Consider the following 16268-nt stretch of genomic DNA (forward strand, 5'->3'; position numbering starts at 1 on the left):
TTGGGAGTGATTTGCATCGGTTTATTGATGCTTTGTAGTTTGAAAGTGTTCTGCAGAAGGTGACTGTCTGATGCTGCTGGTGTTACTTTGGAGATTTAGTTTGTGCCAGCTCAGGCCTTTGAAGTGAAATTCCTCAGGAATGTAGATCCAGCTCCTGTTTCTTCTTCAAACTGCAGCAAGTGAAATTGTATGAAATTTCCCTGTGAAGCAGAGCATTTACCAGCTGGTAATTGAGATTCCACAGGGATCATATTAAATGAGAAATATTGATGTACTGGAGAATAAATACTTAAAACCAACACAGAATACCCAGGAGTCGTACTGCATTATAGTCGAATATATTTTAAATCGTCATCTTGTGCTTGAATCTGTGAAAAGGCACAAAAGATGCATAAAAATTCAACAGAATTCAAGAAAGTAAGTGTTTGATCCTCAAAACTTTAAATAAATAAATAAAGATACAAATCTTTATTTTTTTCAGTCGTAGTTTGTTCCTTTAGAATGCTTGATTCTTAAATAACACCATTTTGCTGTGTTTAAATAAGCAAAGACATGATTATTTACGGACGTTGGCTGTTTTCTGAAAGGACTTTATGTTTATTAAGGACATAAAAAATGCAAAATCTATTTTTTTTAAACAATTGCATTATTGATTTTTCCTGTTTTGTTAAATTACAGATAATATCTAGTAAAAATCAAAGAAAAGTTAACGATAAAAAAAACAAGCAAACATGCAGAATTATATCTAATTATTGCATCAAAAATCAGTAATTTCGTAATTAGTGCTTTCATAATGTGTGACCATAAAAGTACAGTTACTATATTTGAATCAGTTTAAAATTATCAGTATTTTACAGATTTTTTTTTGTTGTTGTTGTATTCACTGTTTTTAGCTTTTTAAATGTCACAGTGTTCTACCATTTTCTACTGTATTTTTCTGGCACCATTGCCAGATTTTCTTCCAGCCCCCTGCTTAATCCTCACTAGGATCGCGGGGGGCTGGAGTCTATCGCAAGACAAAGGCAGGGGACACACTGGACAGGTCACCAGTCTATCACAGGGCTACACTTAGAGACAGACAACCAAGCACGCTCACATTCACACCTACGGACAATTTAGAATCACCAATAAACCTCAGTATGCTTTTGGACTGAGGGAGGAAGACGGAGAACCCGGAGAGAACCCACACTGCACGGGGAGAACATTGAGACTCCACACAGAAAGATCCTGGTGTCCTCACCGGGACGCAAACCGGCAACCTTCTTGCTGCGAGGCCACAGTGCTAACCACTGAGTCACCTTGTAGCCCTTCAATTAATTTTAACTGAAATGAAATCTGCAGACATTTGACAAGAACTAACTGACATCCTGAACATCGTCTCAGACTAAATGTTTTCTAGTGTCTGCTTTTTCCAGTTGACACAAACAACTCCAACCTGAAATGAGATATTTAGAAGACAAAAGCTACAATTTTTAAACATTTTAGAAATTCTACGCCATAAAAATATAAATAACCATCAATTAACCCTGAAATAAAACTAAACAAGAGGCCAGAAGCGTGAAGCAAAAGGAAACAAATTAATTCTGAGTAAACCAAGGACATAAACAGATCTGACAAGACAAGAGCTGAATTAATGTCCACAGGTGGTGGAAACACTCCAGTTTAGAGGAATTCACATCATGTATAGTATATTTTGTGTTATGAATCAGAATTTCATATCTTAAAATCTCGATACTGTTTGACAGGAACTCTGACCACGGCATTGTGCTGATATTGTGTAACTAAACATTGTATACAACACTCTGTTGGTCGTGCAGTGAAGGAGGTCTGCAGTGTGTGTTAACTGTCGGCCAGATGTTCTCGTACAGCTGTGAGGTTTCACTGTGAGTTATGTAGCGGAGCCCTGTGAGGGAAACAGAAAATCCTCTTCTGAGCCTCCTGCAGTGACCTGATGCTCTTTTCAGCCTCAAACTGGGAAGACTTCACACAACATAGGTAACGCTCATTTTCAAGCTTTATATTTCACAAATATTTGCTTTTAAAGCCTAATAATGGCAGTTTGTGCTGATAAAACCTGCTCAGTTACATATTTGTGTTTCTGTGTTATATATTTGTGCTGGATGTTGACTGATATTGAATATTTTTATAAATATTAGTATATATTTTTTAGCAGATTAAGAATTGAATAGATTTTAAAATGTAAAACTTTGACTCTGATGCAGCCGCCTCCATCTGTACACTGTAAAATGTGAAAAGTTGATCTTACTTAAACGAATCTATGAAACTGGTTGCGCTCAAAAAAGGTAAGTAAATATAACCATTAGTCTTAAATACAGTTTACTTCATATCTACTTGTAAAGTTCACTTAAAATTTAGTTGTATTTACTTAATTTTGTGAACTTAAAAATAGCGTAATAGTGAATTTGATCTTTCCAAGTGTTAGAAACTTAAATAATAATAAGAATTGATGAGATTTATATAGCACTTTTCTAGACACTCAAAGTGGCTTTACACTGTCAGTTATTCATTCACACATTCATCCTGGTGGTGGTAGCTACAATTGGAGCCACAGCTGCCCTGGGGCATACTACCATTCTGCCCCTTCGACCACCACCCCAAACAACCCATTCATCCACATTCACATCAACGTGGGTGAAGTGTCTTGCCCAAGGACTCAACGACCATGACACAGGTTACAGGGCGGAATAGAACCACCAACCTTCCGATCATTGACCGACCCGCTTTACCACCTGAGCCACAGCCGCCCCGTAAAGTTTCTGGAAACTTCTCCTGCACGTCTCTCCTGCACATGTGCACTGCTGAGCTCTGTGTTCAGTCCAGGACCAGAACGTTTCAAGTCCAGTTTACTCAAGTATACTTAGATTTATAACTCCATAAGGAAAAATGAGGACATACTCAGTCCATGAGTTAAATGAACAGGACAATGAGAAATAAGAAAAGTACACCAATGTGATTCAAGTAAGCATAGCTATTACCTTTTAGAGTGTAGTTGCCACCCTGTGGTGTTGAGCAATGTCACACTTTAACACCATCTGACTGGTTACACGTTAAGCAATGACCTGCTATGAACACCAATGAATAAATAATGAAAAAACATTAACAAAGTATACATGTACAATGACATTTCAATTAAGTTTTGTGTTGGAGTTTGTGTGATTCTACATTTGACACCAAAATATATATATATTTTTTTATCAGTTATCAGTTTCCTTTAGTGCTGCAGAGGCCCAGAACAAAACACACCAGGTAACCCCTAGTTTTTACTATTTATTTCACATGAACTGTCTAAATGATGTGCTAATAGGTTCACTTATTAGTTTACTGTCTGGCAGTTAACCAGGCAACACTATAAATGATGTTGATGGTGATTACATTGTNTTTTTTTTGTCCCTCTTCTTTTTTAGATCCCAAGGATCCCATTGCAATCGAAAGGCTTAACTTGATGAACATGGCCAAACTGAGCATCAAGGGCCTGATCGAGTCTGCTCTGAACCTCGGACGCACTCTCGACTCCGACTATGCACCTCTTCAGCAGTTCTTTGTCGTCATGGAGCACTGTCTGAAACACGGATTGAAAAGTACGTATGGCTCAAATGTTCTGTCATAGTTGCACGTTAACTGACTCTTATGAAGTCTGTAGTGTTTGACAGTGAAATCTGAGATCTTGACGCTTCAATTTAATCAGAGAAAACACGTGAAATTGAAAGTTTACCAACAAATTAAAGGAAAAAGCAGCATAAAGATTCTTAGTAAGGTGTTAAAACGACTTTGTATTAATTTGTGTAACAAGTGAACCCAAACTGTGCCAACAAAATGCCCCCCCAAAGCAAAACAGAACCACCAGCCCAGCTCACTAAAGGGGACATCCGTCACATTCAAAACAATCAAATAGATTTATGAGGGATTAAAGCTGTGAGGCTGGCGTGTTCCTCGAAATGGAAATGCATCAACGAACGCTGTGTGTCAATCATCAGCTAAGAAGACCTTCCTGGGGCAGAACAAGTCGTTCTGGGGGGCGTTGGAGCTGGTGGAGAAGCTGACGCCTGAGGCAGGGGAGATCACTGCCAGTGTAAAAGACCTGCCAGGCCTCAAGTGAGTCACTTCATCATCTTCTTAAGTCATTAAGACTTAACATTTTATTGATGTTATTGATCCTTTTCACTGAATTTGAGCAGCAAACGATGCCAAGACGCGTTCCTCCAAAAGTTAACGCTGGCTGCAGTTTGGGGCTCCGTTGCAAGTTGTTGTTGGCGGTGTATCTACTTTTATGTGCAGTTTGAATGATTGCTTTAGGTAAAGTTGGAAGTGGAAAAAATAACTTTCTAAATGTTCCAAAAGGTTTTTATGCTTTGTTGAAGTGGTTTTCTGACTTTTTCAAAAACAAAAAAAAAAGAGGATGGAAACACATTTTCTCAATAAGTTCTGATGTAATCAACATTTACATTGTCTCCGGTCAGCGTGAGAAATGTCGGCTACCAGCTGACATGAAACAATAATTACAACTGTCAAGACTGAAAACCTTTTTAGCAGTTTGCAAACAACCGGTTGTGCTTCCAGCTTCTTCTACTCTGTTTATTACAGCCGTGTAGCATTTACTGCCACCTTCTGGTGACACTACGCAGCGGAGTTTGTTCCCCCCAAAGCAGTTAATAGAAACAAGAATAATTCACATGTTGTTTTTTGCATTTGCACAAGTTTACATCAACTTCTCTTGAGCGTATGAAAACACATCTGCCGTTTCGTAAAAAAAAAAAAAAAAAAGTTAGTTGTTGTCGTTTTATGCGCCGTTCCCAAAAGTTAAATCTGACTTTTCCTGTGTTTGATGCCAGAACTCCTCTGGGAAGAGGTCGCGCCTGGTTACGACTGGCCTTGATGCAGAAGAAGCTCTCTGACTATATGAAGACCATCATCAACAGAAAGGACCTGCTCAGGTGTGCTTGTGTCCCGCTGTGCTGAGCATCGCTGCCATTTACAGTGAATTCTGGGGCTGGAGTCAACCAACGAACATCTGGGTCCACTGAAATTACACACACCTACTTTTCAATCAATTTTCAGCCCCAAAAAATCTGCTTGTTGAACTAGATTAACTATATGGACCACAGTGACTCTACCTGCAGCCTTATTGGCTGAAATGAATTCTTAATTAACACAAAAGGCTAATATTTGCAGCATAATGAATCACCTGAACCTGCTAATTTTATACTGAAATGATGATGACAGACTTAAACCAGATCAGCGGTGGTTTCTTAAAATACAACTAAATCAACTTGTAATCGGGTTCAGAAAACAATGGATTAATCCTGGAAGCACTTTCCTTCTTATATGAGAGTAAAACCAATTATTGTCCCATCTATGAGAGTTTTGTTGGATTTGATCATATCAACCAAACAGTAAACTAAATCAAAACTTTCTGTAGTGAATTCTACGAGCCGAACGCGTTGATGATGGAGGAGGAGGGCGCCGTCATCGCCGGGCTGCTCGTCGGGCTAAATGTCATCGATGCCAATCTGTGTATGAAGGGAGAAGATCTGGACTCGCAGGTTAGTCTGCTTTCACTTAAAACACCAAAATCAATTCAATTAAATTTTATTTGTATAGCGCATATGTACAACANTAAATAATGAAAAAACATTAACAAAGTATACATGTACAATGACATTTCAATTAAGTTTTGTGTTGGAGTTTGTGTGATTCTACATTTGACACCAAAATATATATATATTTTTTTATCAGTTATCAGTTTCCTTTAGTGCTGCAGAGGCCCAGAACAAAACACACCAGGTAACCCCTAGTTTTTACTATTTATTTCACATGAACTGTCTAAATGATGTGCTAATAGGTTCACTTATTAGTTTACTGTCTGGCAGTTAACCAGGCAACACTATAAATGATGTTGATGGTGATTACATTGTGTGGTTCCTCAGCCAGAGTCTACAGTCATGTTAGCGACTGTCAGGCTGCACATTCTCATAATGACAACCCTAAGATGCTGGTGTAATGTTTACCATGTTCACCATGTTAGTTTAGTGTGGTCGCGTGGCAACGTTTGCCAAGTACGACTAAACACACAGAACAGACTAGACTGGTGAAAATATCATTAATGACTGTTTCATTGAATGATGGTTGAAGTTATTAGAACTCATTCTAAGACGAGCCTGAACGCCACAATGTCATGGCAACCAGTTCAAAAGTAGTTGAGAAGTTTTGACAAATGTCAGGTTCTTGATGGCTATAAAAAAAAAATGTGTTCATCAACACACCGTGAATATCTGCATCAAATTTCATGTCAATACATTCAATAGTTGAGTTATTTCCTTAAATGTCAACCTGCTGAAGGTGCTTAAAGAAACTTTAGAAGAAAATCAAACACAGTAGTCTAGTCATAAATGTCTGCTCGGAATTACACAGAAATCTGTTCAGTTGTTGGGACATTTCAGTTTCCTTCAAGGTGGTTTTATGTGACAATAAAAGACAAGGAAGACTGAGCTTCATGTCGAAGCACAAGCTGTTGGTATTTGTTTCGAGTCCCTGTTGGAGTTTTCAAGCTGGTGTATCCCTTCAGGTACATTCTTCCTCTCAAATAAATATGTACTTTTATGTTATTACTCTAAAAATATGACATAACAGACTGTGTTTCATTTTCTGGGCTTTATTGCCAAGCCCAGGAGGGTCTATTCATTCACTTAAAATGAAAGTACAAAACTTTTAGCAACTTGTCTTATAATGAAAACTAAATAAAAGTTACTCCCTTTAAGATCTGGAAACACACTTCAAACATTTCAATGGGAAACTAACATTTGTGACCTATAATTTGAATTAAAGTTTGTGGTATTCAAGAAAAAGGAAATCATATTTTACAGTTCCTTCCAATATGTTAGTCCTTTATCACCTCCTTTTGTCCATTGTCGGCATTACATGTGCAGCAGCCCTTCCTGTCTTTATTTGAATACTCATTTGAGAAAAAAATTGTCTCAATTGCAACCATGTTTTATATCCTCACATTAACAAAATACCAACAACCTTAGTCACACTGAAGCCTCACTGAATCCTGTATGTACATGAATGACCTTAAGTAATTCTACAAAAATATTTTAAAATGACATGGTAGGAATTTATGCCTTCGCCCTAAGTCAGCTGGGATAGGCTCCAGCCCCCCCGCGACCCTAGTGAGGATTAAGCGGTGTATAGATAATGGATGGATGGATGGATGGATGGATGGATGGTAGGAATTTATTAAACTGTACCCTAAATCTCAAAAGATTCTGCAAGATGCTGTTATATTTATTCTGATAATATTTTCCCTGTATGGATAATTTAATTAGGCTCTTTGTAGCAAGGTGTGTATTCCAGGTTGTTATTTTACAGATTGTCCCTGTTTTGTTAAATGACTGATAATATTTAGTAAAATGACAAAAAAAACAACAATATTAATTTACATGTTGATTGAATTTTTTTTAAAATAGTAAGTAGTTAACAATGTGTCACTATATAATTCTACGGTATTATTGTATTAAAACTTCCCAAAAATATTGGTACCCTTCAAGTATTTGAAGTTATTTTCACTATTTATACAGGTTTTTAACTTTGCAATATCCAATTTGATTTGTAATGTATTTCTTCTGGTATTATTACTGGCTATCACTGAAATGTGTTATCTAAATAGATGCTTTAGTTGCCTGTCAGTGTTTTGTATTCATAAAATGTATTTTATTTCCATATTTTCCAGCAAAATGATCTGTCTCTAAATATCTGTGAGTGTCCTATTAACACAGAAAGACACAAGTAGTGCATCAGAGAGTCTGAGAGACAAGAGAGGCACAAGTGCTCCGGGAATTCCATTTGTGTCGCAATGAATCATGGGAGCATAAAGAGGCCCAGTCATGAATCTGCGACCAGCGTCTCCTCTCCGCAATGTGAACGGTCTCTGGTCATGTGAACGGATCGCTGACACAGCGTGGAAACTCTCGCGAATTTAGCACCAGGTTTCACCAAAATGCTGGTACGCGGCTGTTTCCGGGTCAGGAGGAGGCTGCGGAGGACGGGATCGAAGGCGGAGTGATCACCGGGTAGATTTAGGAGTAAACCGACTCACCAGCCCGTCGACTGTTTTGCTAACCGCAGCGGTGCAGGAGTTAGCCGCACCTAGCTAGCTAGCTGACCGCTGACTGACAGCCCACCCGCCGGTCACATGAAGAAAATCTGACCGGAGGGAGGATGGCGGAGCGGGATACGCCGCCGGGAGATCTGCCTCTTCAGTCAGAGGTCTGTGAAAGTTCTGGGAGGCAGAATTCCTCCGATGAAAACGGGCACGCCGACAGTCCGGATGAGACTCTGTCCCCGACCTCGGTGATTTACTTCAAGGAGGCGTTGAACTCGTCCAGCCTGAGGTTCGGGAAGACTGGCTCTCTGTCACCAACCCCGCTTCGACAGTATGACTTCAAGATCGAAAGGATCGATTCGAGGCGTAGAAGTGAGTGTAACCCAAGTTTTTAAACTCCAGTTTGTCCATCCAGCTATTATCAGCGCCTTATTTACTGAGACTGTCAACTGTTAGCTTCAGTTTGCGCTGCTAGCGGTGTTAGCTAACTTTGGACTGTCCCGAAACAAACAACTCCCAACCTGAAACCACCAGCTATCTTCAAGACAAGCCACCGGTGTTTATTTAGCATACTTAGAACAACAGCAGTACCTATGACTTTAAAAATGAAGGCTTAGAACAAACAGTATTATTATTTGCTGTGTCAGTAATTCAAATATCACGGTTCAGACCAAACCAGAGGTGTCATTAGGATCCTGACTCTTTGCGGTCTCAGCCCAACCCAGCAGTCTGTTGATTTAAACCTCACATTATTTTCAAGTGATTTCATACTAAAATGAATGTAAAATATAAGACACGGTCCTCTCGGCGAAATAAGGTCATCCTACCTTCATTCTTTATATTCCATATTAACACTGCAGTGAAGGCAGGGTGGCTAGTCTTATCTGTCATGATTAAAAGCCATTATCATGACTGGAAAATACTTGTTTTCTTGATTCTTATTCAGGAGTAATTTGGGTGAGCCACACTTTAAATAGTCCAGGAGAAGAGATGCAGGTGCTGGTGAGAGGCAAAGCTTCACCCATCACACAATCCCCCAAATACATCATTAATGACAATCAGAGCACATCTGCTTCTTGTGTTGCTGACAGGAAACCCTGAACATTTTCCTCCAAGTTTAGCTCCATGGTAACTTATCAATCTGCAACAGTCTACAGTAAAGCAATAAAATGTGTTTTTATTGTTTCTCACCGACCTGCTGCTGTATGTCGTCAGCCACTTTAATGACATGAGAGGTCACATTCTAAATGAAAAGTCTCTGTAGTAAAGCACTCGACATGAAACAGGTCAGACTTTCACAGACAATCAATTAATGTTCCAACATTTTTTCATCAGCTGTGTCATATTACTTGCAAAGGCTTTAAGGCATAATTTGACTCACAGATTAGTAGATGCATTGCTATTTGTTTTCATTCTTCCTACTTTTGCAAAAACCAAACATTCAGGGCTGTAGCCTCGGACACCCAGACCTAACAGGAACCCCGCATTCAGGTATAGAAACAGCACAGCTGACCAGAAAAGATTCAATCAGATGATAAGACTTCCATTTATGAAACATGTTGACAGACAACTGAAGGCTCTATATAGCCAGTAGGTTTCAGTGACAACTCAAATCGCCAACCTGGACCACTAGTGACTTGTTAGAAAAAGCCTTTGTACTTAAACTAGTGATTAAACTTGTATTTCAACTTCTAAGAAAAATATCCTTTGCGAAGAATGTTGTTTCAAATAAATATTATGGTACATAAATTTAATCTTGCACAAGTTCTCCTATCCTTAGCGTAGGCAGCAATATGGTTTTAGTTGTTTAAACAAAAAAAAAAATGTAGATCTGGTGCAATTCATAAAATACAAATTGACCCAAGTAGCTTAAATGTTAAGAACCTATAGTATCATATACTGTACAAAAGGTTAAAACCCCAAACACAGACAATGAACACGAGACAGACGTAGTTGTTGCTGTGAAGGTTTCAAATAAATCACTTCACTTGACAGTTGATTCTCATCCTCAGATTTATTTGCAAAATTGCCTGAACAAAACCCGGACAGCTGTAATTCTGAGACGTGTCTTGGTCAACAATAAGTGCGATTTATGAGCTTGATTTCTTTTCCTTGAGAGCGTTCCTCTGCGTTGGACCTCCACTGCGCTGCGTAGCTTTGACAGGCTTTGATCAATGGCTTTGCGACGCCTGCTGTTTGTTGTTGGATAAATTTAGCGCTGCATCTGGAGGCTTTTGTTTAGCTCAAAGCTGGCTTTGTCGGTGATGATAAATGCGATGTTCCTCATAGAGTTTCTCACTGCTTCATCAAAACTGATCTCACTGTGCTTTTCTTGCTCTGCTGGAGGAGGTTATATGCGTTTACTGCTGCTAAAAGTGCACTAAAAGTAAAGAGGATGCTTTAGAAACTTTTGCAGTTGATATTTAACATCGTGCAAAATCTGCATTTCCGTCTGCAGAATGAATCTTGAAGCAGGCTGATGGTGCTGTGTGGTAAATAACAACCTAAATATCTAAAGTGCACAAGTAAAAACACAGTAGTGTGTAAGTAGGTCAGTGATTTCTGCCTGTTTCGCTGCCAGTGTCCATGATAGTGTAATATGAACGTGAATATTTTCTGGAATTGGGGTCAAACAAGCACCACCTCTTTTTGAAGAGTAGGTTTAATTTGTGGATTAGTCCTTTACGTCTTTCCTGAGGTTCTCATTGTGGTTGTCTTTGCAGGAAGAGCTGGTTTGGCACTCAGATAATAATTGAATCCATCTTTTAATTTGCCTCTTATAGCTGCTCGCTTGTAATGAATCATTTAAGTCATTCATCATGAATATTTGTTAGTGTCGGCTTCTCAGATATGAGCTGCTTTTCTCTGTTATGTGTTTAATATTAACTGAATAATTCTGGGTTGTGGGCTGTTGCTCAGGCAAAATGGAGAAGTTGAATATGTCACCGTGGGTGTTTTGAACTATTTTTGAACATTTTACCAGCAGAATTGTGACTTAATTAATAGAAATAAGAAAGTAATACATTCACATTTATGCCAAATTTGAATACTGTTGCTACAGAAATATTTGTGTTCTTATTAACAGGAGTGTTGTCTCTTAGATTATTTTTTTAGTGGCTAATCCATTGTTGAAATAAACCAGTCAGTGCTCTCTGGTGGACAAACGGCGTAATAGTGGAACTGTTTCCTGCACAGAAGTTGGTGAACTAACAAGGTTTGAGCCAGCAGCAAGCATAATGCACTTTTTTGTTCATCAAAAAGTCAGAAATAACGATGTCTGTCAAATAAGGTAACACAGACTAATTACTTTGACTCTAGGTGGATAAATGATTCTCATTGTCATATATAAAGAGCCTCTCTGAGCCAGGACAAGTTCTGTGTTTCTACATGACTTCTAGCTTATCTTTGGTATTGGGTTTGGTTTTTCTCTGTTGCAGTTTCAGGTTCCTTATTCGCTGACTGACTCCGATCCTGAGACGTCTGCACTTTGTTGACGTCGGCGCATGTATTGATCCAGACAGTTTATCAGTTCAGCTAAAGAAAATAACCTGCAGATTGTTGATGATGAAGTTAACTGTTAGTCACGAAGACAACAGGGAGACATGGGCAGAGAATAAGGAGGAAACCTGCACAAAACTTCAAGAAATCCTTCAGCATTAATATGTGACAGAGCTGCTATCTGTCTGACTTACTGTGTTGCTTTAATACAATCAGCTGATAACATAGAAGACATTCTGTGGTTATCTTATAAGGTAGTTGTAGCCTTGGACAGACGTTTTCTTCAGACTTTTTAAAACATTTCTATAGTCAGAGGTTTGAGCAGTGGTAGCATCACATTTTCTCAATTAAATGTTCTGTTGGGTTTGCAATTTTGTCACCCAATTACAAGTGTTGTGTTTTTAGTTGTGTCCTACAATAGCACAGAACATTGTCCCCTGATTGCTGTTTGTTCGTCAGTATCACGATTCCAGTTCATCACCTTTGGCTTTGGGAGATTTTTCACTATTTTCTGACAAGAGAAACAATCAGTTAATTGAGAAAATGATGATTAGCTGCCGCATTAGTGCACAATTCCAACTGTTGTTATAGCTGCAACAATTATTCAGTTAATTAGTAGTTATTAAAGTAATTGTCAACCACATTTAATTAATTGGTTTGAGTCATTTTGTCAGAAAAAAAGTCAAAATTCTTAGATTGCAGCTTCTTAAATGGTCATGTTTTATGGTTTCTTTCCTCCTCTATGACCAAAAAACTCAGCTTTAGGATACTTTTGACCATTTTCTGACATTTTATAGTTCAAAAAATAATCAACAAACTATTCAGCAATAAAATAATCATTACCTGCAGCTGTAGCTGAAATTTGTTCTAGTTTCAACAATCACCAGATTAATCTATTAATTGTTAACTATTCTGATAATCGATTAATTAGCTTGAATAATTTCTTAAGAAAAAAAAAAAGTTTAAAAAAATGTCTGATTCCAGCTTTTAACATTTGAACATTTTCTAGTTTCTTCTTCTTCTGTGACAGTAAACTGAACATCTTGTGGACATAACCAGACAGTTGCAGATGTCATCTTTGGAGACCAAACAGCTGATCAATGAATTGAGAAAGTAATGAAAGTAATCATGAGTTGCATCCTTGATATAAGTTGTGCTTTTTCTTGTTTCCACATGTGCCAGGTTTAGGGATTCAGTCCCAAACGCTGGCTGTCTTTGTTTCCTGATTTTGCAGTATCACTTTTCAAATGACAGTGAATGGTAACCGCTTACATCCAGGACCTCTTGGCCTTATTTCCCCTGTTGCTCTCTGCTGTCGGTGTTTTTGTTTTTTTTCCTGCTGCGGCACAGCTCGATAATTGCATTGTCAAGCAGCAGTGCATCTGTTTCAGGTCAGGGGGAAGCTGTCGATGCCTGAGAGACGGATGAGTCTCTCTGCTGCATCATTAGCATCCACTGCTCACTCTGGGGACCCCCAACCCCCCCCCACTCTTTTCCTTACGCATGCACCATCTGCTCACGTGACCAAAGTGTTGCTGTGCCCAACGCTACCGTCGGCCATCTTGGTCAACACCCACCCAGAGAGCGCTCACTGCGGTGCACAGGCAGCCCAATCAGAGTGAACCGGCGCTAAGCTGTCCGGAGGAGGGCTGTGATTTTCAGCACGGTGCTCTGTTGCATTTTAAACTCCCTCCCTACCCCACCCCTCCTCTAGTCCGCACAAAAGGGATAACAGGAGGTTGAAGAGGAGGAGGAGGAGGAGGAGGAGGTGGAGGAGAGGGGAGGGCAGCCCTTCTCAAGACGGCAGCGTAATTCAGTCAGTGGCGGAAGGAGGAGAGGAGGATGCAGGCTTAGAGAGGAGGAAAAGCAGCAGCAGCGATCAAAACACCTGCAGGCCTTCTTCTTCTTCTTCTCAGCCGTCTCTTTTCCCCTCTCGTTCTGTTTTGATGCTCTTTTCACCCTCCTCTCTCCGCTCTGACTCCGCCGTGTTGTCTTTTTGTGGCCTTCGTTGGCTCCTGGAACAAAAGCTGCGACGCCTTGTTTTTTTTTTTTTTCCTCTCTCCCCCCTCTCTCACTCTCCCCTCGCTGGTGTCGGCTTTTGCCTCGCATAAGCTGAGTCATCATGTCTGATCTGACGCCTCAGAGCGAAACCCCGACTCCCACCACAGACAAGATCACCCAGGCCGCCCGGGAGACCATCTATCTGTGCAACTTTCGCGTGTCCGTCGATGGCGAGTGGCTATGCCTTCGCGAGCTCAACGACATCTCGCTCACGCCGGACCCGGAGCCGGCCCACGAAGGTAAAGAGAGCGCTTTAGCTCTGGGGAGGGTTTTTTTTTTTTTTTTTTTGGGTGGTGTGATGTCTGTTAGGGCGTGGTGGTGCACGGGGGTCCGACAGACGCTACATCAACATGTCTTAATGTGGCCTGTTTGAGCTGTGTCATGATGGATTTCGGCTGAGGCGGGTTGATGTCTGTGAGAGTTGCACAGCGGGATGACGTTGCTTGTAAATAAACCGTGTGCTGGCAGCAAAGCAACCAGGAAGTGCTGGGTTTGTCGTGAGAGTTAATTAGCTTGTAAATCTGGTATTCAGGTAGAAAATATTGGGTGGTTGTTGCTCGTAATCTTGCAAAATATCACGGTTGAACAGCAACATTTTACACTGACTGGATGCAACTGAATGCAGATATTTAAATTCAGCGGTAAACTTTGCTTTAAACATGCAAAGGTACGTGCTGTATTGTTTTTTTTCAATGTAAATATCTCCGTGCTGTCTTTGCCACGCCTTCTGTCAGCACGGAGCAGGCCGATTGGCAGCTCCACGGTCTCCCGGAAGGAGGAAAGGCAGTTCAGACGTTTCTCCAGCCAGTTGGCAAATACAACACTGCAGCACTTCAACCTCCACCACTGAAAAGTCCTCTGTGATGATACTACAGAGCACCATTAACAGACACTGACAGAAACATTTGTTTTGTCGTGTTTAGAGTGGGTCTGCTCGCTGCTCAGCTTGATGAGTTGTGTTTGTCATCAGGGATGCTCAGTGTCGAATCTATATCTGATCATTTAGAATATCAGCGGTTATTTAATGCCAGCTCATATTGGCATTTTTAGTGTTTTTGCAATGTTATCAAAGACTAGTTTCCACCAGTGGAGTTATCCTGCTGGACTAAAGGCTTATTACACAGCTATTTAACTTCAATGTCGTGTTTTTTTGCCTCTTTTTTTTCCTGCTCATTTGTCTTTCATCAGATTCTTTTTTTAAGAAGTGTTATAATCATGTTGAAGAAAACGTTTTTTAATCAGGCGGATTCGCGGTCTGCATGTTGTAGGGATTCATTTTGTTGCATTTTTTTAGCTGATATTTAATACACAGGCTCATTTTGGCCAATTGCTGATGCCAATATTGATAAATACACATATTTTTCCACCCGACATCAAGTCTCTTCTGTGGTGAAATCAACCTAATGCTGTCTGTTGTTGTCCTGATTGCAGGCTGGCAGACGCAGACATAAAATAAAAAGCTTTTCAAATGTGCAAAGTTGTGAAACTCACTTCGACTTTCGTGGAAAATGTGACATTTTCAAACAAAACTGTAAACTTTAAGCCTGACAGACGTGATCTGCTTGTTGGTGTTGATACTGGGTCAGTGTTGATTTTAAGGACTTTATCAGCGTATAACAATGATGCCGCCGCCGATATCATTGTGCACCTCCTTTTATTTTACTTTACGAATCATCTTGGATAAGTTTGGTTTGTTCGTAAATATGCAGGCTGGTTTATTCTCAGTACTGCACATGCTGCATTAACTTCTCCCTCATTTGATCTGATCTCGATCAAATACAATTTTAAGATAATTAAACAGAACAGAAAACAACATTTCCTCCTTCACCAGCTAAACATCTCCCACGATCCCGGTGTGTAATTACTTGAACAGTGTCTTATTTTCCTCTAATTCTGTTTTATTAAAATCGGAGCTATTAAAACAATAATCCAAGTTTAGCATCAGCACACCAGGTTTATGTGCTAATAAACTTTTTACTCATTTTTTTAGTTGTAAATGAGATTTTCATGCTTCACCCCAAAGTCTGTGCAAATCCAAACTACAGATCAAATGTTTAAACGTATTAATAATGTAAACAAATGCTGCAGGACAACATTAACCCTGCAGAACTCTCCCACTAAAAGCCTCTCAGTGTTTAATGCTGACATAAATAATGCATTGGGCACAGACGTATAGAGGGACCATGCTGAGGATGAACTTTATAACGTTTGGGAAACGTTCTGAGTTGAACCGTTTTCTCTTTTAAAGCTATTCATTGTTTTACGTTTCTAAAAATGCGCAAGTATTTGTTGCGTTTGTTCTTAAAGCCATTTCTAAGTTTCATGAGGAAGCCTTTCTTCTTTTTTCAACTTGTTAAAAACCCTGTTGATGTTTCTTAATGTCATCCTGTACGACTATTTAAAACATTTTGGTGATGTGATCCTTTTGTGTATCTTGAGTTTTACTTCCTGGAAAACATTTGGATTTGTTCCCATTTTAGACACTTTATTTCAGAGCTCTCAGTGGGTTTAGCTCCTGAGTCATTGCTGCTGTTGAACTGAGGTCTGTGTCAGCACTACAGCAACTATAAAAGACCTTTTCCTCTTTTTT

At 39.6% G+C, this 16268-nt stretch overlaps 1 protein-coding gene across 1 annotated transcript in view; it reads left to right on the forward strand.

Moving 5' to 3' along the window:
• The first annotated feature begins 2278 nt into the window (after positions 1-2278).
• The window catches only part of rufy3 (RUN and FYVE domain containing 3), a 31099-nt gene continuing 17109 nt past the window's right edge, over positions 2279-16268 (forward strand). Inside the window, exons 1-5 of the mRNA XM_008300258.1 lie at positions 2279-2303; positions 3426-3599; positions 3996-4113; positions 4851-4952; positions 5438-5561. Coding sequence (XP_008298480.1) covers positions 2279-2303; positions 3426-3599; positions 3996-4113; positions 4851-4952; positions 5438-5561 — 543 coding nt within the window. The remainder of the gene's footprint in view (positions 2304-3425; positions 3600-3995; positions 4114-4850; positions 4953-5437; positions 5562-16268) is intronic.

Source organism: Stegastes partitus, unplaced genomic scaffold, assembly GCF_000690725.1.
Source record: "Stegastes partitus isolate 25-593 unplaced genomic scaffold, Stegastes_partitus-1.0.2 Scaffold1516, whole genome shotgun sequence".
NCBI classification, from domain to species: Eukaryota; Metazoa; Chordata; class Actinopteri; family Pomacentridae; genus Stegastes; species Stegastes partitus.